This window comes from Rhipicephalus sanguineus, chromosome 6, assembly GCF_013339695.2.
Source record: "Rhipicephalus sanguineus isolate Rsan-2018 chromosome 6, BIME_Rsan_1.4, whole genome shotgun sequence".
Taxonomy (NCBI): Eukaryota; Metazoa; Arthropoda; class Arachnida; order Ixodida; family Ixodidae; genus Rhipicephalus; species Rhipicephalus sanguineus.
In genome coordinates, this window is record NC_051181.1 from 67,107,181 (window position 1) to 67,130,041 (window position 22,861).

At 46.6% G+C, this 22,861-nt stretch overlaps 1 protein-coding gene across 1 annotated transcript in view; it reads left to right on the forward strand.

The window, feature by feature from the left end:
• Nucleotides 1-22,861, forward strand: part of LOC119395859 (complement factor B) — a 236,330-nt gene that overhangs the window by 66,879 nt on the left and 146,590 nt on the right. The window contains exon 5 of the mRNA XM_037662862.2: nt 18,821-19,030. Within this exon, the coding sequence (XP_037518790.1) occupies nt 18,821-19,030 (210 nt within the window). The remainder of the gene's footprint in view (nt 1-18,820; nt 19,031-22,861) is intronic.

Below are 22,861 nucleotides of genomic sequence, written 5' to 3' on the forward strand. Positions count from 1 at the left end.
ATTCACGAACAAGTTCAACAAATGCTTGCTGACGACATCATTCAGCCATCTACGAGCCCATGGGCATCACCAGTTGTGTTGTGAAAAAGAAAGATGCACATTGCGCTTCTGTGTTGATTATCGCAAGCTGAACAACGTGACAAAGAAAGACGTCTATCCGCTTCCCCGCATCGACGACTCGCTCGACCGACTTCGACACGCCAGATACTTTTCATCCATGGATCTGCGCAGCGGTTATTGGCAAATTGAGGTCGATGACCGTGACCGGGAAAAGACCGCATTCATTACTCCTGACGGACTCTTTGAATTTAAGGTGCTTCCCTTTGGATTGTGTTCTGCTCCTGCGACTTTTGAACGAATGATGGACACAGTTTTGTCCGGTCTGAAGTGGCAATCGTGTCTTGTTTATTTAGATGACGTCGTCGTTTTTCAACGACTTTCGAGCAGCACCTTCAGCGTCTTCGGGGCAGTACTTGATGCGCTCCGAACAGCTGGCCTGTCACTCAAGCCCGAAAAATGTCACTTCGGCTACGAGGAGCTCAAATTTCTCGGCCACGTAGTAAGCAGCGACGGAATTCGCCCAGATCCCGACAAAACACGAGCTGTTGCTGCCTTCCCAACCCCAGCGAACAAACAAGACATTCGCCGTTTTCTGGGACTTTGTGCGTACTACCGTCGCTTAGTCCCGAACTTTTCGAAGATAGCGCAACCCTTGCACCACCTCACAAGAGACAACGTCGCTTTTGTTTGGGACACAAAACAACGCCAGGCTTTTTGCGAGCTGCAGCGACGCCTTCAGACGCCACCAATATTAGGGCACTTTGACGAAAATGCAGACACTGAAGTGCACACAGACGCAAGCAATATTGGCCTCGGCGCCGTCCTTGTGCAGTGGCAACAAGGTATCGAGCGAGTGATCGCCTACGCTAGCCGTACGTTATCATCGGCTGAATCTAACTATTCGACCACAGAAAAAGAATGTTTAGCTGTCGTGTGGGCCATAGCCAAGTTCCGACCGTATTTGTATGGGTGACCTTTCAAAGTAGTCACCGATCACCATTCTTTGTGCTGGCTTGCAGGCCTCAAAGACCCCTCAGGCCGCCTCGCCCGATGGAGTCTCCGCCTCCAAGAATTTGACGTTACGGTGGTTTATAAGTCGGGACGCAAGCACACCGACGCTGACTGCCTCTCACGCGCCCCAGTCGAGTCGACTCCACCTGACCAAACTGACGACGAGAGTTTCCTCATGGCCGTCACAGCGTCTGACTTGGCTCAGAAACAGCGTGATGACCTAGAGCTTCGTCCACTCATCGACTATCTTGAGGGCCAGCTTAAGCAGCCACCACGAACATTCAGGCGCACGATTTCATCATTTTTCCTTCGCGACAACATCCTGTACAAGCGGAACTTCGATCCCAGCGCTCGAAACCGCCCTTCTGGTAGTACCATCTGCGATGCGAGAAGAGATCCTAAATGCGTGTCATGACGAACCGTCTTCTGGACATTTAGGGTTCACGCGTACTCTCGCTCGTATTCGCCACAAGTACTACTGGCCTAAACTGTCCCGTACCGTCAAGCACTACGTCAAAACCTGCCGAGACTGCCAGCGCCGCAAGATTCCGCCCATGAAACCTGCTGGCTTTTTACACCCTGTAGAGCCACCTCGAGCACCATTCCAGCAAGTTGGCATAGACCTGCTAGGCCCATTTCCGAAATCTTCAGCGGGTGAACAGCGGGTGAACAAAGAGCTTCGAAGGTCAAAATCTGCATTTCAAAACTGTTTCTTCGAAAAAAACAAAAACAACTCGAAATTGTTTTGGAAATATCTAAACGACACATTTCTAAGGAGGAGTAAAGGAAACGCCCTTGGTGAACTGACCATCGAAGGTATTGCAGCCTCCGGGACTGAATTAGCTAAGTTTAACGAATTTTTTACAAGCTTTACGCCTTCTGGATGCCCACAAAAAGCGCTTAGTTTCGTCTCAAACACTGTTGGTGAGTCTGTAGTGTTTCATGACACTGACAATGACGAGATGTTTTCCGCACTGATGAACCTTAAACCGACCTCCGCTAAGATTGCAATGGGCTACAAATAAAGCCAATTAAGTTTGTTGCCGATATTTTAGTTCCTTGTCTAGTACATATATTCATCAATGCATTGCATCGGCTGTTTTCCCCAAAGGAATGAAAACCGCGAAGGTTTCTGTTATTTTCAAAGGTGGCGAAAAAAATCTTTTATCTAATTATCGTCCAATTTCCGTACTTCCTTTATTTTCTAAAGCCTTTGAAAAATTTTATTGAAGAAAGTAGACAGTTTTTTCCACAAGCATTCATTGATAACCGATTTCCAGTTCGGATTTCGTAAAGGGAAATCAACCGAGTCTGCTTTGCTGTTACAGAAAGAAATTATTTTGCGTAATATTGACCAGAAAAATTAACGCTTGGAATATTCATAGATTTTACTAAGGCGTTTGACCTCTTAATCACGAGATTTTGATCGATAAGCTCAATAAATATGGTATACGAGGTCCTTGCCTTGATGTTCTTCGGTCGTACTTGAATCAACGTAACCAAGCAGTTGCTGTTGATGGTCAGGTATCTGCTCTGCGGTCAATCAAATGCGGTGTTCCCCAAGGTAGCTTGCTCGGCCCTCTACTTTTTAAATGTTTATATTAATGATATAATTACCATTTCTAGTGACCCACAGTTCATTCTTTATGCTGACGATACAAGCATATTTCTTACCGGCACAACCCCGACGAGCTTATATATAGAGGAAATGCTGTTTTGGAATCGATGAGTGAATGGTCAAGGGCAAATGGATTGCTCATAAACACTAAAAAAACGAAAGCTGTCTTTTTTCGGCCCATAAATATTGTGGTTGCCCCTACAAACCGCCTAGTGCTTTACGAAAATCAAATAGGTATAATAGACTCTTTTAAGTCACTTGGAGTAGTTTTTTGACTCGTTATTGAGATGGACAAATCACGTAGCGTACATTGAAAAGAAGTTGCATCAGTCAGTTGGTTTCCTTTCCAGATGTCGATTTGATTTCCCTACCCGCTTAAAACTAAGAATCTATCATGCTGTCTTTCAATCGCACATTAATTATTGTCATTTGGTTTGGGGCACGACATCACAAACTAACCTAAACAGACTATTGGTGTTACAAAAAGAAAGCCGTGAGGCATGTTGCTGGCGTTAGTTACAGAGCACACACTAGAGAGTTTTTGTTAAATATAATATTATTCGCCTTACCACAACTTTTGAACATCGGCTACTGTATCACTTTAGATTTTCACCACCCGCCTCAAACGAGTTTTTCATATCTTTAGCTAATTTAACCTTAAAAGACAAAGCTGTTTGCACTAGAAGTACTGATAAGTATACCGTTCCTCGCGTGAGAACTAACTACGGAAACCAAACTCTGCAATTTCTCTTGCCACGATCTTAAACACATATGAAACAGCTCATAGCCACGTACTCACCTTGGCACCTAAAGAACATAAAAGATATTTTGTAAGCTGCAGTGTATAGGTTTCTTGTTTTTGCTTTCGTATGTCTGCTATACCAGTGGCGTATTCCATTTCATTTTTGTCGAAACTGCGTAGATCTAGGTGTAGGTCTAGCTTGTATGTAACCATTCAACGCTATGTACAGTGTGATTATTTTACTTGTTGACTGCGTTTGTGGTATGTCCTGCCATGTAGATTGTATGAATGTATTATGTTGGGCCTCAGCGCACTCAAGCTACAGTTTGTAGCTTTTGGTCTGTGGTCCTTCCCCCCCCCCCCTTTTTTGCATGGGAAAAATAAAGACTATTTATTTAATCGTTGGATTAAATAAATTGGCAACGGATTATTTAACCCGCTATTGCGAAACACGGCACTGCCACGAGGTACTGCAAGCGAAGTCGCCGACTTCTTCATTCATGCTGTCGTCCTCCGCCATGGTGCACCGGCCGTTGTTTCTAACCGACAGAGGCACGGCCTTCACCGCCCAATTGCTGAAGAAGTGATGACACTTAGCGGCACCGTACATCGCCGGACGACAGCTTACCATCCGCAAACGAACGGCCTAACAGAACGACTCAATAAGACCATTACAGACATGATTTCCTTGTATGTCGACGTGGACCACAGGAACTGGGACAGTGTCCTTCCTTTCGTACTTTCGCGTATAACACCGCCGTGCAGGAAACTACAGGATTTACCCCTTTCCGCTTGCTGCACGGCCGCGAGGTTACTACGATGTTAGACGTCATGCTTTTACCTGACGCCTTTGCGACCACCACCGAAAAATGCCGCCCAGTATGCGCAACGCGCCGAAGAAGCTCGTCAACTAGCTGGCTTGCGCATTCGCTCACAGCAACATTACGACGCTCACAGGTACAACCTTCGCCACAGGGAAGTCGCCTACCACCCCGGAGACAAAGTGTGGATATGGAGTCCTGTGCGTCAACGCGGCCGGTCAGAGAAACTCCTACGCCGTTATTTCGGCCCTTATCGGGTTCTTCAACGCCTCAACGATGTCAACTACCAAGTTGTCGCAGAGACTGGTGCACGATCTTCCCGCCGTGCAGCACAACCGGACATCGTACACGTGGCCAGGATGAAGCCGTATTACACACGCTGAATGCCTGGACACATTCGAAAGCATCGAGTCGATGCTTTTCGAGGGGGAGAGTAGTGACACGGACATGTAGTGGGTATCTGCCTGTTGCGCGGCTAGTTTCTCCATTATTTGTGCGTGGCGAAGGGATCGCTGGTGGGATTGAAAGACGAAGACGTGCTGCTCGATCGGAGCTGTTCCGCTGTTCGCCGTGTTTATACTTGTTTTCCTTTATTTACCGTGACAATATATATATATATATATATATATATATATATATATATATATAATATGCCACAAAGAAAAATTTCGAAGCCATCGACCCGGGTTTCGAAGCTGCGAACCCTCGATCCGCAACTCTCTGCCTTAGACATCTCTGCCACGCCTCATTGGTTCTCTAGGACACTAACGACTGACTACAAACGCAAGCGCCATTGGGTGAAGCACACCGCACGCCACACGTGGCGAAATCAAAAGTCGACGAGACACGGGCAATGTTGCATCGTTGCCCGCGCTGTAGCGTGGGTTGCCAGCGGTACGACGCAAACAGTTTCCCATTTTGGGGTTGTGGCGTCACGCCACGCGTGGCTAGTCGTCCAGGGGAAAAGAAGAGCATCGGGGGCTCGTGGTGGCGCGAGCTAGTGGGAATGCTTTGGCTCTTTTAGACTTATGCCATTGGAGGGAAGAAACGAGACGGGTCAACCAGAATCACAGTAACAAAGGTTGAAAGTTGGGCGAGTTGGTACGGGAACATCTTAAGAAAAAACTGTGCAGCAAGACGAGACACCAAGAAAGAACTAACGAAAACGAGCGCAGACTCACAACTAGTTTATTGAAAACCGTATCAACCTTAAAAAGCCGCAACAAAGATGATTTCTCACAAACAACGAAAGAACACGAGAAAGAGCGTAGCCAAAAAACAACCCCGGTCAAAGATTCCAAATTGACAATCACTCCCGCTTAGTTAATGATAGCACGTGAGCCGCAGATAATCGAACGCCTTGTCGGACAAACTGATAGAGGGAGCACTGACACATCTTTCACCCTTTCCTGTAATGTGGAAGGCCTCTATTGTCTTGCGGCCCAAGTATCTACTATCCCTGGACACTACATTCGCGTCATTAAAAACGGGTTCACACCCACACTCTCCGCAATGCGCGGACAAATGCAAGCCCGGGGTACTGCAAAGTGACCGCTCGTGCTCTCTTTGTCTAACGTTGAGGCATCTACCGCTTTCTCCGATGCCCCGCAGGGGCGTCTGCGCAAGCAGGCATTTGGTGTGTAGCGACACCACGGACCCGAGCTAACGGGGGGGTTTCGACCCCTTCCCACGCCTCGCCGCGCGTGGCTTTGCCGTGTCCGGGGAAAAGGGGATCCTGGGGGTTGAGCCGACGCCGGGTGATTGACCTTTAAGGGCCCCCCGGCAGAGGCAACACACCCCTTTTGGCCCCGGCTTCACGTAGACGGCACCCCTGGGCTGACCCACCCAGGGGAAATCGGCAGTCGCCTTTTCCTATCTCTCTCCCACATCTTTATTTTTTTTTATTTATTTATTTTTGCATACTGCAGCCTCAATGAGGCTATTGCAGGAGTGGGAAAAGAAAAAACAATAACAGCAAATCAACATTCATGAACATGCTTCCAGAAATTCTTTCAGTGGTAAGCAACGCACACTTCCGGGCAACAAATTCCAGGCTTCTATAGTTGCAGGAAAAAAGCTGTATTTGAACATGTCAGTGCGGGTGAAAAAAGTTGTAATGTTAAGGGCGTGGTCGCTCCGCGTAGATAAAGGTCTGGAGAACTGAAGATAGCTGTCTAGAGTGTCGAGGCGAGGAGAATTGATTAGATTGTAAAGGAATTTGAGGCATTCAACGTGGCGACGCATCGCAAGTGTAGTGAGACCTAGGTGAGGAAGACAATTCGACGGAGAAAAATCCGTGTCATATCTTTTGCATACAAAACGCACAGCTCTTTTTTGAACGCGTTCAGTTTTTTAATGTCACATTTCTTAGTGGGTTCCACACCACGCAACCATATTCGAGGATGGGACGAATGAGAGCTTTGTAGGTAAGCAGTTTGGTTTCTTGAGGAGCAAGACGGAGCGTACGATGTAAATAGCCTAATTTCTTGAGAGCCTTGTTGCATGTGAGATCAATGTGTTTAGACCATGAGAGATTGTGTGTCATAAGGATACCGAGGGTACTTGAATTCGTTCACCCTGCACAAACTAACATTGTTAAAACCATAGTCAAAAGTCAAGGGGCATGAACGTCCGGGTAAATGACATAACGACGGTCTCGGAGAAGTTAATATTCATTTGCCAAGATTTGGACCAGCTACAAAAGTGAGAGAAGGAATTGTTGAGAGTGGCATGATCCGTGGAGATTTTAACAGTATGATATAGGACGGCAGTCCATCTGCGAAAAGGGCGCATTTTCCACAGGGGTGTGCACGGGGAGGTCATTAATATAAAGCAGGAATAAAAGGGGGCCCAGCACAGAACCCTGGGGAACAACCTGATGAAACAGGCATCGAAGGTGAGTTAGTAGAAGCTGAAGCACACATACTGTGAACGCTGCGAAAGAAGTCGGATATCCAGCCAACCAAGGACACGTTCTTTAATATGGCAAACAACTTGTGCAATAATTTAGGATGTGAGACAGTGTCGAATGCCTTGGCGAAGTCTATGAAAATGGTGTCAACCTGGTCACCTATGTCCATCGAGCTGCTGATGTCATGAACGAATTACTGTAAGTTGAGTAATAGTGCTAAGACCGCGTCTGAAGCCGTGCTGGTAAGTGCTTAAGATTTTGTTCGTTTCAAGGAATTCCATGATATGTTTAAATATAATATGCTCTAGCATTTTACATGAATGCGCTGTTAAAGAGATTGGTCTATAATTGCTTAATAATTGAGCATTACCCGATTTAAATAACGGCAGAATTGAAGCACATTTCCACGAGAAAGGAAGTGTGGCTGACGAGAGAGATTTTCTAAAAAATAATTGTGAGGTATCTGCTACACCAAAGAGAGTATCTAACTAGAAAAGCTGTTGGGATGCCGTCGGGGACGCATGATTTCTTGGTGTCTAAATTTAAAATGAGATTGAGTACGCCCTCAATTGACACTGACAACATCGTCAATTCCGGGGTGAGATTCTGAATGAAAAACAGGGATGTCCGAGTTGTCAGTTGTAAAGACTGAGTGGAAGTAGGCGTTGAAGGCAGAAGCGATTGTCTGTGATCAGAAACTGCAACGTTGTCAATTGTCTCGTGTGTGATGAGACCCAGATGGTTGGAATAGCCTTCCAGAATTTACGGGGATTGCTTTCATTAGCTTCGGCAAGGTACCCTGTAATAAAATTCTTTCGCTGCCTTAATTTAGCACAAAGTTCGTTTTTTGGCGCTAACAAACGGTTGGAGCTTTGTTAAGTCACCAGATCGTCTTGCTCGACGTAGTCTGGTCACACGACGCGACAAATGCAAGAGGTCCCTAGTCATCCAAGGTATTTCAGTGTTTGTTTTCTTTGTTTTCAAGGAATGAAACAATTGATACACTTACTGACAAGACTTTCAAAAAAGCTGATAACGTATTCACATCACGGGTGGCGCTTTTTAGCTCAAATTCTGAAAAGAGTCGCAAAGGGCGTCTGTAATTGCTAGATCAGCAGCATGGTTAAAGTCACGAAACGTGCAGTAAGTGTAACGGCATTTGGGACGATACCCGGAACTGAGAATAATACAGCGTTATGATCGGATACGCCATAATAATATCACATTCCAAAACCGAGTTAGCTAGAGATGAAGTGACAAAAACTAGGTCCAGGATAGCAGCATTACGTGTAGAGTCCTTAACAATTTGGTGAAGGCCACAAGACAACGAAACGTCTATTAGCTCTCTTCCGATGGATACTTCATGTCCACTAACTGTCATAGATGACCAGTCCACACCAGGAGCATTAAAATCACCCATGCAAATAATGTTAGGCGCTGAAGCACATAACTTTGTAGAAATTGGTTTAGATTATGTAAATGTTTTACATCAGAACCAGGCGGTCGGTACACGACCCCGATAATCAAGGACAGATTTTCTAGTTGGACCTTACACCACAAGGACTCAGTATTCGGTGGTGCAGGAAGTACAGAGAAGTTCAGGTGAGACCGAAGAAATGGGCCACACCGCCGCCTCTCCGAATTCTCTCTCTCTCTCCGAACCACCTTGAAGCCAGGGAGAGGTTATTTCAGGAGTCATGAACTCCATCATGCAGCCAAGTCTCAGTAACGCCGACAATGTGTGGGGGCATAAGAGGAGATGAGGGAAAGAAATTTGGAGTAATTACTAACAACACTTCTGGCATTGATATTTAATAAGAAGAGTTTTATTGTAGGTGCCACGTGGTCAGAAGATGTTTCCCCAGAGGTTGATTCAGCGGGTTTAGCTAAGCCAGCGGATGATCTGACAAGAGTATTGGATGAACTATCCCAGTCATAACGCACCTTGTCAATGAACACATGATCAAAACGAATTTGGACAGATGCACCGTTATTCCTATAACAGGCGGATGCCTCCCAGAGCCTTTTGCGAATATTACGAACCTGGGGAGAGAAGTCTTCGGAGACCCGGAAGCCAGTGTTTTTAAGTTTATAGCAATTTTTTAACACGACCACCTTATCCTGAAAATCCAAGAGCTTCATGATAACGGGGACGTGGGCGGCCTCTAACATTACTGCCAAGCCTGTGGCACCTTTCTATGCGCGGACATGCAACCTTAAGAGTGTCGTCGAACCACTTGGAAATGATGGCGGATAGTTCCTCACGATTCTCGCCAGGTCCTTCACTAAGGCCATGAAGGATAATATTGTTTCTACGTGATCTGTTTTCTAAGCTGTCGTTTTTGTTAGAGAGAGTTGATATGGCGCTCTTTATTTGTTGAATTTGAGCATGCATGTGATCATTCGAAATCTGCGTACCACTAGACGTTGATGGTGATTCCAGAGAACAACACGAGCTTCCAAGGCTTCAAACCTCGCATTGACAGATGACTGAAACATTTTGATTTCAGCAATATCCTGAGCCAATTTCTTTTGACCATTTAGTAATTCAGCCAACATTTCCACTACCGTGGGTTCACTATTAAGATCTGTCAACTGAGGTTGTGAAGCAGCATCGCGCTGAGAACGGGTGTTAGGACCCGGGTTAGTTTCCACATCACCGCTCAGTAAAAGTCTGCGGGCGGCATTTAGAAGCACAGAGTACAATGAAATATAAACAAAACCGTGATAGCGATCATGTGGGCGAGGAACAGCAGCATACACATCGGTCATCCGAACGAATGCACGAGGATTGGCAAGTGTAACATACCCTGCGTGATGAACAGACAGCGGATTAGCATGGTGCCCACACCGCTGTTGCCTCGCCCACTGATGAAAAGAATCCACCGGGGACGCTTTTATAGCTGTAGACCACGCAGACGTCGAACTAGGTCTGTCGATGATTGGGCCGTCGAGTGTGACGTTAGCCTTGTCCGGTGCAAGGATCCAGGGTGAAAGTTGAAGAAGCGAAGGTGAAATCATGGCTGTTATCCGCAAGGAAGATAGGGCAGTCCACACGTGCGCTGTCGTTCACATCCATGACACGGCGAGGGAACGTTGACCACGCTCTCCACTGTATGACGTAAGGAGCAATGCGCTGTGGCATCCCCGAAACATCGAGGCAGCAAGGTAGCCGGCAAACTGCGTGATGAACAGACAGCGGATTAGCATGGTGCCCACACCGCTGTTGCCTCGCCCACTCATCTTCGTCTTTCTCTCTCACTGTTCACCTTTCCTGTCCTCTACTTTCTTCAACTTACTTCCTTTTCATGGCGGCAAGGGTTAACCTTGTGTGGGTAGCCAGCCTTGGATACGCCATATTTGGTTATAGCGGTAACGTACAGCTGGCGCTTGCAGGATGTGCTTTCACACTTCCTGCAGCGTCCCCTAGTTGGGCTCCGTGGTGGGTGGTTGGCGTTACTGCCGAAACATACGACATCCTATGGATAGCTCTTTCCCGAAACTTCCCGATCGTCCCCATAAGAGGGGGCGCACCGAAGATGTATTTCGCTTTGTTGGACACCAGAAAGAAACCTTTCCACGTTATCATGTCGTACATTCCGAAAAAGCAGGAAAGACAGTGAGAATGATCTCACCTTTCCTGGTCTCGAAAACACTGTCAGATACAATTGGAGCAGGCTACAAAGCATCGAGAATGGCAAATGGAGATCTCCTCTTAGAACTCCGCGACCAAATGCAGCATCAGAAACTGTCGAACCTAACATCATTTGGGGACGTCCCAGTGACAGTCACCCCCGACCGCACGATGAACACATCCCGTGGTGTTGTCTCAGATGATGACCTCATGGGACTAACTGAGGCTGAACTTGTTGAGGGCTGGAGTGACCAGAATGTCCTGAATGTGAAGAGAATTAGCATGAGGCGCGATGGAAAGGAAATACAGACCAAGAATCTAATCCTTACTTTTGGCTCCAGTATCCTGCCCGAAACAATCGAGGCAGGGTACATCAAACTCAAAGTCAGACCCTACATTCCAAATCCTCTCCGATGCTTCAAGTGCCAGCGATTCGGCCACAGTTCACAAAACTGTCGCGGCCGCTCTACCTGTGCAAAATGTAGTGCAACTGAACATCCGTCTGAGTCCTGCGAAAATGCTGCACACTGTGTGAACTGTGATGGGGACCATGCCGCGTACTCGCGATCGTGCCCATCATGGAAGAGAGAGAAGGAAATAGTTGTAATTAAGGTCAAAGAAAACATCTCCTTCAAGGAGGCACGCAGGCGTATTTCCTACCTACCGAATGGTAGCTTTGCCGATGTGGCGCGACAGGGGGCAGCGTCACAACGGCTTCCGGCGGCTGTCCAGCGCACACGTAGTGAGCTGGCAGTGACGCCAACTTCCCCCTCGGCGGCTGCAGCCAGTGCTGCATCGCCATCTCAAAAAAAGGACCCACCAGCCTCTGAGCAGGTGGGCCCAAAGGCTCTGCCTCCTGAGGCGAAGCCTCTTCGGCGAACATCCAACGCCTCGCAAGAGGTGATGGACACTAGTTCGAGTGAGGCGGCGCGGAAAGCGCCAAAGGAGCGGCGCTTTGAGGTTTCTCTAAACACACAGCACTAACCTTCCATTCAAGATGGATACGCAGGTATTGCAATGGAACGTCAGAGGTCTTCTGCATAATCTAGACGACGTTAATGAGCTCCTGCGTAAATTCAATCCAAAAGTGCTGTGTATTCAAGAAACACATCTTAAACCGACACACACAAAGTTCCTCAGACAATATGCCATATTCCGCAGGGACCGTGACGACGCAGTCACTTCGTCCGGTGGTGTGGCGATCATAGTTGATAGTAGCGTTAGCTGCATGCAACTCCATCTGAGAACACATCTAGAAGCAGTCGCTATTCAAGCGGTGCTTTTTTAACAAGCTAATCACTGTCATCTCATTATACATTCCCCCAGGCTATAGACTTAGCAGAACTGAATTCCAGAACCTAATTGATGAGCTTCCTGAACCCTATTTACTAGTTGGAGATTTCAATGCACATAGCACTCTTTGGGGAGATTCTCGTTGTGATGCGAGAGGAAGACTGATAGAAAATTTCCTATTCTCTACTGGTGCATGTCTGCTCAACAAAAACGAACACACATACTTCAATACCACGCACCAAACATACTCATCTATCGACTTAACCATCACATCCAGTACTCTAGTTCCGTATCTTGAATGGCAGGTTATTAAAAACCCATACGGAAGCGACCACTTCCCTATAGCGATAAGCTTAACAAAACGTGACAGTGGTTCCCCCCAGCTTCCTCGTTGGAAAATTAAGTCTGCAAACTGGGAGCTGTTCCAAGAACACACATATCTACAGTGGGATGACATTGCTTCCTCTAGCATAGACGACGCTGTGGCGTATATAACACATTTTATTATAGACGCTGCTGAAAAGTGTATTAAACAAACCAAGAGACAAATTAGAAAACGTCGTATACCCTGGTGGAATGAAGAATGTAGGGAGGCAAGAAAAAAAGAGAACAAAGCTTGGGCTTTACTTCGCGACCATCCAACAGCTGAGAACCTCGTTAATTTCAAGCAAACAAAGTCGCAGGGCAGACGAGTCCGTCGACAGGCTAGGAGAGGAAGCTGGCAAAAGTACATATCTAACATAAACTCTTATACGGATGAGGGTAAGGTGTGGAATAGCCTAAACAAAATAAATGGCCGGGAAACACAACCACTACCCTTAGTAAATACCGAAGGCAATAGCATGGAAGACCAGGCAGACTTTCTGGGTGAACACTTTCAACATATTTCTAGCGCATCCCACTATAATCCAACTTTCCTGAGGTTCAAGGAACGCGCTGAGCGGGAACGCCTTGAACGAAAGTGCGCAAAATATGAACCTTACAACCGTCCGTTTAATGTAGCCGAACTCAAGGCCGCTTTGAACTCCTGCCACAACTCAGCACCAGGTGGTGATCGTATAATGTATGAGATAATCAGGAACTTACACCCCGAAGCACAGAATGCACTTTTGTCTCTCTACAACACCTTGTGGGCAGCTGGGTACATTCCAACGTCTTGGAAAGAAGCCATTACAATTCCAATACACAAGCAAGGGAAAGATCCGTCCTTAGCCAGTAGCTATAGGCCAATAGCATTGACGAGCTGCTTGTGCAAACTCTATGAAAAAATGATAAACCGGCGATTAATCTATCTTCTCGAAAACAACAACCAACTAGACCCACTTCAGTGCGGCTTCAGGGAGGGTCGCTCAACACTAGACCACCTTGTTCGCATTGAGGGAATAGTTAGAGATGCCTTTATCCATAAACAGTTCTTTCTTTCCGTATTTCTCGACCTCGAGAAAGCCTATGACACAACATGGCGATTTGGAATCCTCAAAGACCTGTCAGCGTTGGGTGTTCGGGGCAACATGCTCAAAACAATAGAAAGTTACCTGTCCAATCGCACTTTTCGCGTTAGAGTGGGAAATGTCCTGTCAAAACCGTTCACTCAAGAAACTGGTGTGCCACAAGGAGGATAGCTTAGCTGCACCCTCTTCATTGTAAAAATGAACTCCCTTCGTACGGTTATTCCTCCCGCAATGTTTTACTGTGTATATGTTGATGACGTCCAAATAGGCTTCAAATCATGTAACCTTTCAATCTGTGAGCGACAAGTTCAGCTTCGCCTGAACAAAATAACTAAGTGGGCAAATGAAAATGGTTTTAGGATAAATCCCCTTAAAAGCTCGTGTGTTCTTTTTCACAGAAAAAGAGGCCTTGTATCAGATCCTGAGGTTACGCTGCATGGACAACGCTTGCAGGTCAACAAAGAACATAAGTTTCTAGGTGTCATTCTTGACTCAAAACTGTCCTTCATCCCACACATCAAGTACATTAAAACAAAGTGCCTAAAAACAATGAATATCCTAAAAATACTGTCACACACAACTTGGGAAAGTGATAGGAAGTGCTTAATGAACCTCTACAAGAGTCTTGTCAAGACATGTTTAGACTACGGAAGTGTGGTGTATCACTCTGCCGCACCAAGTGCGCTGAAAATGCTTGATCCGATTCACCATTTGGGCATACGCCTAGCCACTGGCGCCTTCAGGACGAGCCCAGTACAAAGTCTCTATGTGGAATCAGACGAGTGGTCACTCAGTTTGCAACGGTCATACAATATCTTCACGTATTTTCTGAAAGTGAATGCACAATCTGAACACCCTGCTTATCCTACTGTAAATGATACAGGATGTGCCACACTATTCCACAAGCGACCGGCACTAAGAGAGCCGTTCTCACCTCGTGTCAGGAAGCTTAATGAAGAAATGGATGTCTCGATTGTTACACACAGTGTAATGCCTCCGGCGAGACCACTCCTGCCATGGCAGTGCCAACGAATTGACTGTGACATATCCTTCACCAGAACTTCCAAACATGCTCCACAAGCGCATATACATACACATTTTCTTGAATTACAGGCAAAGTACTGTTGTGCTGAGTTTTTTACTGATGCTTCCAAGTCGCATGCCGGTGTTCATTACGCAGCGATCGGTGCTTCATTTACAGAATCCGGCGCTATGCACCGAGAAACAAGTATCTTCACAGCAGAAGCCTTTGCACTATTGACTGCTGTGAAACATATCAGCAAAGAAAAGTTAGAAAAATCTATTATATTCACAGACTCTCTCAGTGTGGTGAAAGCCATCATGTCTCTCCGAAAGAATAAAAACCCTGTAGTGATGGAACTATATGCACTCCTTTGCACCATGTATGCATCTGGCCAACATATCGTGTTATGCTGGGTGCCTGGACATAGAGACATCGAAGGCAATGTCTTGGCTGACCAGCTAGCCACTTCTGTCCACGTAAATGCTACTAATACATCTATGGGGGTTCCCGTAACGGATCTGAAACCCTTTTTAAGGAAAAAGCTCAGGGCCTTCTGGCAAAGGTCATGGGATCTAGAACTAGATAACAAATTACACTTGATTAAGTCACACCTTTGTAGTTGGACGCCCACTGCAAAGACACGCCACACCGAAGTAACATTATGCAGACTTAAAATAGGACACACACACAGCACACACGCGTACCTTTTATCTGGTGGTGAGCCACCCAGCTGTGATAAATGTGGCCAGCCACTCTCAGTCCTTCACGTCTTGTTGGAATGCCGAGAACTTGAAGTGCTTAGGAGAAAACATTTTCCAGTACCAGTCCGACAGTAAATCCCACTACACCCAGCAATGTTGCTAGGCAAGGATCCGTTTTTCAAATATGAATATCTTTTAAGATACTTCATAGAACTTCGTAATTTTCACATCATATACACAGGTGATCCGTAGCACGGCCTCTCGCAAGAGGTCGATGTTGCGGTAGTCTCTTAAGAGAAAGCACCTACCTCAGGCCCTTGGTCTCAAGGGCGTACGTGAGGTTTTCGTGCTACCTCCATGCTCTATTTTAGTAACGCAAGCACTACTGATTTATCCTCACCACACAATTCACGCCACTGTCATGATTTTAGCAATTATACTTTTTACGCACCGTCACTGCGAACAATTTTAGGCCCTTATACAGCCATCTAACATCCTCATTGATCACATCCCATACCATGACCTGGCACTCTTTGGCCACCACTGGCCCTTGTGCCAAAAAATACCATATAACAACATAACAACAGCTTTCTCCGATGTACGATTTCCCGCACGTTAAGGGGACCTGATAAACAATGCCTACCTTGCATGGTACATATTTATTCTTATGCCGTGCATGACATTCATTGCTCTGTTTCCTGCTATCGCGTTCCATCCTATGGTTAACTAAACTGCAGACCTTCGAAAGCTTAGCTGGTGCTGAGAAGGCAATACGTACGCCATACTTCGAGCCTATTTTCTTTAACCCGTGGGAGAGGCCATGGATGTACGGGATCACTGCGAACTTAGTCTTGTCAGTGACCGTCTTTCCCTCTCCTTGTGCATTTCCTTCCCTTTGTTTGATTACGCGAACCAGTTTATTACAGAATGTAATAGCCAGCGGCGTTTAGCCTTTCTGTCGGTTTAATAAAAATATTCTGCATTTCGTGAGTACACGATTTGTCTAACGCTGCTTGCAAGGCCGTAAAAGCTATGCCTATCTTAATGACCTTCGAGTGACTCGAACCATAATTAAGTAGCGGATTTTTGGCACTGGGATTATACGCCCAGCACACATGGTCAGTCCTAAATTAAAGTCCCAGATCCGAAAACTGTAGGCTAAGATCATTCCAATATTCTAAGGTAAACTTGAGACCTACACCTTGCGCACTAAATCGTCGAAGAACATGATCGGCCGCTTACTTATATTGCTCTTTTCCAAAAAACACCAGGTAGTCATCAAAGTACCTAAAAATCTTGACCGAGTCACTTAAACAGTCCTGAATGGCTCTATCAACACCGCTGAGGAAAATGTCAGAGTAGAGGTGCGACACTGGAACCGATACAAACACCGGTTTTCTGCACGAACAGTTCACCCCGATGCCAACCGCGGTAGATTCCAAATAGAATGCCAAAAGTTCTAGGAACGTTTCCACGGACACATTGCTTTGTCGCACGAACTCTGCCTCGTTGTTAAAATCAGTAATGCACTTCTTGACGCTGTGAAGAACTTCCTGGCGGCGGCGCAGCATCCAGGGCTTTCTTCCTTCAGGAACTTCACCAACATGCGTGAATCTGGGATTCTGAAGGGATACTCGATCACTAGGGACGCCAGTTGCTGCTGGAGGAATCTGGAAATCGCGCAAAGCCAGGTGCTTCTTGTCATGTATGGCATGTCATGTACGGCATGAATGTCATGTACGGCATAAGAATAAATATGTAGCATGCAAGGTAGGCATTGTTTATCAGGTCCCCTTAACGTGCGGGAAATCGTACATGTCAGACTAAGAGAGCACGAGCGGTCACTTTCCAGTACCCCGGGCTTGCATTTGCCCGCGCATTGCGGAGAGTGTGGGTGTGAACCCGTTTTTAATGACGCGAAAGTAGTGTCCAGGGATAGTAGATACTTGGGCCGCAAGCTAATAGAGGCCTTCCACATCAGAGGAAAGGGTGAAAGATATGTCAGCGCTCCCTCTATTAGTTTTTCCGACAAGGAGTTCGATTACCTGCGGTCCACGTGCTATCATTAACTAAGCGAGAGTGATTGTCAATTTGAAATCTTTGACCGATGTTGTTTCTTGGCTACGCTGTTTCTCGTGTTCTTGTTTTGGTTGTGACAAATCATCTTTGCTGCGGTTTTTAAGGTTCACACGGTTTCCAATAAACTAATTGCGAGTCTGCGCTCGTCTTCGTCAGTTCTTTCTTGGTGTCTCGTCCTGCTGCGCAGTTTTTCTGAAGGATCACAGTGTATATGTTACACCGTGACCAGAATACTGAGGCTAAAATTACAGCGCAAACGCACAAGACACCCACGAAGAAAAGAAACGTGCGAGACAAGCACTAAGAGCTGCTTTATTCTTTCGTACGCCAATGCTTACATAAGTCCAAAGCAAACGTACCGCACATGCGCACACAACAGCTCTAAATCAAAACGTGTAACAAGAGGATGATAGTGTAGATACGCGACGACATGAATTCATATTCAGTTGGGAGAAACGACAAAGAAGAAAAGAAGAAGTAAGAACGACAAAGTGCCTTTGCACTGTAATTTTAGCCTCAGCAATATGTACCAACTAGAGTGAAATGAAGTTCTATCTTACTGACCAGAATGGACGCCCGCGGGGAGCGCGAGCCGTGGCTTCACGTGCCACTGCCAAGCGGCGTCTTTATTTTCTTCTCTTGAGATCGTGCGCTCTGCGGTTTTGTTTGCCGCCCACAGAAAGGCGCTGCAGAGTCTCTGGACAACGTGAGCTCAAAGGTCCGAGAGGGGCTTGCGTTCTGCGCATGCGTCGTAGCGGCTCGAAAATTTCTTGGGTCCCTAATTCTAAACTGTCTTGTGTTTCGCCGGACTTTGGATGTGCCCCTTCGACTTGCACTTTGAGATAGAGGGCCTGCTCGACCGTGCTTGCGCGATTATACCTTGAGGGGGTGGGTGGGTTGTATGTGTTGTGCTTTCACAGCAAAGTATGCGTTGGAGCCATTGACCACACCAAGGTCACTTTGCTCGCTGCAGTGGCCGCGTGTACGAAAGGAGTGATCTATTAGGTAGAGGCGCCAAAGCAGGGATTAGTTGAAGTGACAACTCTGACAGTTCGAGCTCGTCCAATGTATACCTCTGTGTCCTTTTCGTGTGTCCTACTTTGTGTTTGAGCAGCGCACTGCAAGTGTCGAGCTGTGACTGTTGTTAGTCCGCACTCGCCCTGTCTGTTTTCTTTTGCTGCGTCCTTTGTGCGTGAGCAGCGCGCAGCAAGTTTCTAGCTGCTTGTCGTTCTTCCTGTGGCATTCCGATTTCTTGCCATCGCATTTATTGTGTCGCCCTTGAGGCCAAACTGACATTTTATATGAGTATTTAGCTCTCATTTAACTCAAAATCATATTTAAATAATATATAACTTCAATTTGATGTCACGTTTTGATTTCGGTTAAGCATATAATTTAGAGTCCCGGAAAACATTGCTTACAGTACTCATGCATTTCAATCATTTAGTTATATTCTTCATTTCTTATTTGCACAGATACCTATTGCAAAGACCCCGGGACGAGCGAGAAGGGTATTCGATACCTCTTCAAAGGAAGCACGCTCTACGACGACTGTTCACCCGATGGTTGCGCCCCTGAGATTGTCGCTTCCTACCTGTGTGACGAAAACTTCGAGCTGGTGGGCGAGAGGACCATTACTTGCACCGAGAACGGGACTTGGACTCATACAAGGCCAAAGTGCCGGCGTGAGTATGGATCGAATCAGAAAGACCCATTGAACCGTTGGTAGCACTAAGGTGAATTATTTTTCATTGGCACTAGTCCGAAAACAAACACAAAGTGTTGTGATTAAATGGCTTATTAATAAAGCCGTAGGCTTCGAGCGTATAAGGTTGTTTGTTGGAATATTCTGCAGCTCTAGCTTAAATTGTCGCTTGCTGTCGCACTTCCTGCATTATTATGGGTTGCCGGTAGGAAAAATTGAAATATACTTCATATTTATATCTCTCAAATAGCCATTTATTTATATCTCTCAAATAGCCATTGTCACAGTTGAAAGGAAGGAATGAGAAAGTAGGTGCTAGAGCACTGCACGGGCTCGGGCCTACCCGAAAACCCGGGCCCGGCCCGGCCCGGCCCGTGGGCCGGGTCGGGCCGGGTAAAGTAGCTTTTACGGCGGGCCCGGGTCGGGCTCGGGCCTGAAGCTCCGGGCTTAGGGCCGGGCCCGGGTTTGAGGTGGCGGGCTCGGGTCGGGCCGGGCTTGGACTTTGCTCCGTTCTTAGAGGGTCACTAAAGTGAAACACTGAATCGGTTTAGACCGATAGAGTGTACTCTGAGAATCCGAACGTCATTATTTCACCATCGGTGAGTCTATTATCAAGATGAAAGTTCCATTTCGAAATTTCGCGCTGCAATCTCCACACGTGACGTCATGGATATTAAACTGTATTCGTCGTATTTTGGGGACCTTGGCTCAACGAAATTTCCAGAAACTTGGTATGTCAAGTCTGTTAAGGCCCCTCGGAGGTCAATGTATACTTCATTTTTACCAACTATAAGCTACGTAGGGCCCAGTAGATGCCGTCAGAATCTATGACGTCGCCGTGTTAGGTGCGTGAATTTCAAGTTGGCGTAGTTACTTGCATTTTCCTGCGAGTTTTCTCTCTTAGCAAGAGTCTTGTCGTGGCGAGCGTGGTGCTTTTGGAGTGGTGAAATAGTAATTTACTGGTAACAGAAAAATCGTGTTTCTCTTTAATGTGCCTTGTTCCGCATACGCTGTGCATACATATAAGTCCCACATTTTATCTCGAAACAACGCTTTTTCTGTGTGGGGTAAGCTGTTTGGAGCTTTATGAGGGATAAGTACTGAACTGCTTTTTCTTCTTGCATATGAGCTACTTGATTTATCTGAAACGGGCGAGCTAAAAGTAAATAGACCAGCCGCTTATATGCAACATCTCGATATTCCGTGCTTTATTTGCTTTCGTTAATATTTTATATCCCAAATGTTACTCTGTAATCGCAGTAATAAATGTAATGAAAAAAAAATTATACCTATGAGATGTCATCGCAAGAGCGGTCACACTGCTACAAAGCGGGGAAACGTTGTTCAAAGTTAGAGCCCCCCCCTCTAAAACTAAAGGACTGCACGGAGTCTTGATACATAGAATCCCTATAAAGGCACATTCTTTTTCTGTGACATGTGACGGCTCCCAGTGGTCATGTGGCGAGAGATGGACATGCACAACTTGCTTTTTGTGGCCACATTGTTAATGTTTGAGCTTTCGTCTTGTTCCGCCATATCACGGGTCTTAAACTGACCTCAGCTAACGGGCCGCATTCACGAAAATTTACTCCCGCAAGGGCTAGCGCAATGACGAAGGCAGAAGCGTGGGAGGGGAGAAGAGGTTTTAAAAATACTGTCATTTCACAGCAGACCTTTCCCATATCTCATATACGGGATTATTTCTGAAGGAGATCTAGCGGCAAGAGTCCAACAACATATCGATACCCATTGTTGCAAAATAGTTCGGAACGGAGCAACTGGAGCGTGCCAGACTCTATCGAAGAAGAGGAGACCGAGGGGCAGTTCGCCTTTAGTATTGCCATTAAACGGACGTCTCTCTTTCACGTCTGGGGAAGTAGTCATTTCGTATCACCCATAATGACTAAAATCTGGACACCGATTCTGAAATATAGGTCTTGTTTCGCGGTTATGTATCAACACACGGTGACCGCAGGGTGCGCCTCAGGAAAAAATATGCTTTCAAGCTGTGGTGCCTGTGTATCTCAAGAACATACTTATAAAGAAAATAGGATGAAGACAGCCATGTGCGTGCGGCGGGCCGCTAGCGAGAGGTCCGCGAGCCGCGTGTTTGAGGCCCTATATTGCGCTATATAGTGCACTATATAGGGCCTTGGAATGTGCGGGAAGAGCATGCTATAAATTTCAATATGCTATAGAGTGCAATAAAAACAATGTGAAGTGAGCGTTTTGTTCTCTGCCAAGCCAGTCTAGAACATATGCTCTGGCGGTGCTCCGTGCTACGTGGCGGCGAAGTCATCACGCCGTCCAAATGGGAGGCTGCTGTTACCAGCTCCGCGCTATAGAACAGCTATATGGGCAGTCTAACGGGCCTGCGACGCAGCAGAGAGGCTTGGTCTTTCTGTTCCGATGTCGGAGCGGCCCGCAACGTGCGCGTTCCGATGGACAATTATAAAGTTTCTCCATTCATCAATCCATCCTTTGTTATTGCGCTCCCTGTCGAAACTGAACTCGTGCTGCAAATCACTTTTGTTGCTACAATGTCTGCTACAAAACGCCCTTCATGATCCCCAGTGTACTTGCAGAAAAAATGGGTACGGTATACCACTGCCGAACAAACAATCATTGTATCCAATATGTCTGCTCAACTGTTTGCACCGTGAGCCCCTTTTTACAGGAAATTATAACGTATGTTAAAGCATAATTGATAGCGAAACATATGCCAACAAAGCATAGATATTTGCCACTTAAAACACCTTGCTGTCGATTCCATGTTCGGGCAACACCACCTAGATTACTGGGTCGGGCCTCAGTCGGGTCTGATCTGTGGTCGGGCCGGGCCGGGCCGGGCCGGGTAGGCGAAATTTTTTCTCGGGTTCGGGCCGGGCCCGGGTCTCATTTTGAGTCACCGGGCCGGGTTCGGGCGGGTAAATTTGAACGAGTTCCGGGCCCGGGCCGAGAAATACGGCCCGTGCAGTGCTCTAGTAGGTGCCATAGTTGGTGATCATCTGGAACACAGAATTTTGGACAAATTACGCACAGTGTATGAAAAAGCAATAGAGAAAATGCGTTCATCGAATCGCTGGGTCCTATTTGGAGCGACGGCATGAGCTTTCTAGCGGTCAGATTGGCTATCGATGGTATCCTTTTCTCTTTGCAGCCACTTTTTCATAGTTCTACATAATTCAGGCGCCGAGCGCCAAGTTGCCTGCACAAGTAGATATAAGAAACATCACTTAGTGAATCATGCTCTTACATTTCATTTCCTAGATATTTCATATGTTCATATATTTCCAGCTGTGTCGTATTTTCAAGTTGCAGCGAAGGCTGACCACTTCCTGAGCATCCGTTCTTGCTGCTGAGTTTGTGTTCAAGCGAGTGACCGCGCGAATGTTAGCACTGCAGTTTTGCAGGACAGAAATGCCGGTAAGTTAGATCTGCTGTGATCAGACGTGGTACTTTAAGTTCTCGTGCACAGGGAAGTAACGTCTCTATTGTGCTCCGGCAACACTGCAGCGCGCGGTGGCTCTGCTGTAAGTTCTGGCACAAACGATGGCAGCGTGACTTGGCGATAAAGATAACGCACTGAGGTCAGCTTATAGCCACCGTGTTGGAAAACCGGTACGGTGGGTGGCTTCGTGTGTTACGCCTTGTGCCATGCACCTTATACTTTCTGACCTAAAGTATCCTGCCCACGGAAGCGGCTTGTCATAAGCACCACCATTATACGTGCGGCATGCTGTGGTCATGGTCATTTCACGTGGGCCTGGCCATGCAGCAGCACGCCTGGTTACTAAGCAAGCTGATGTTT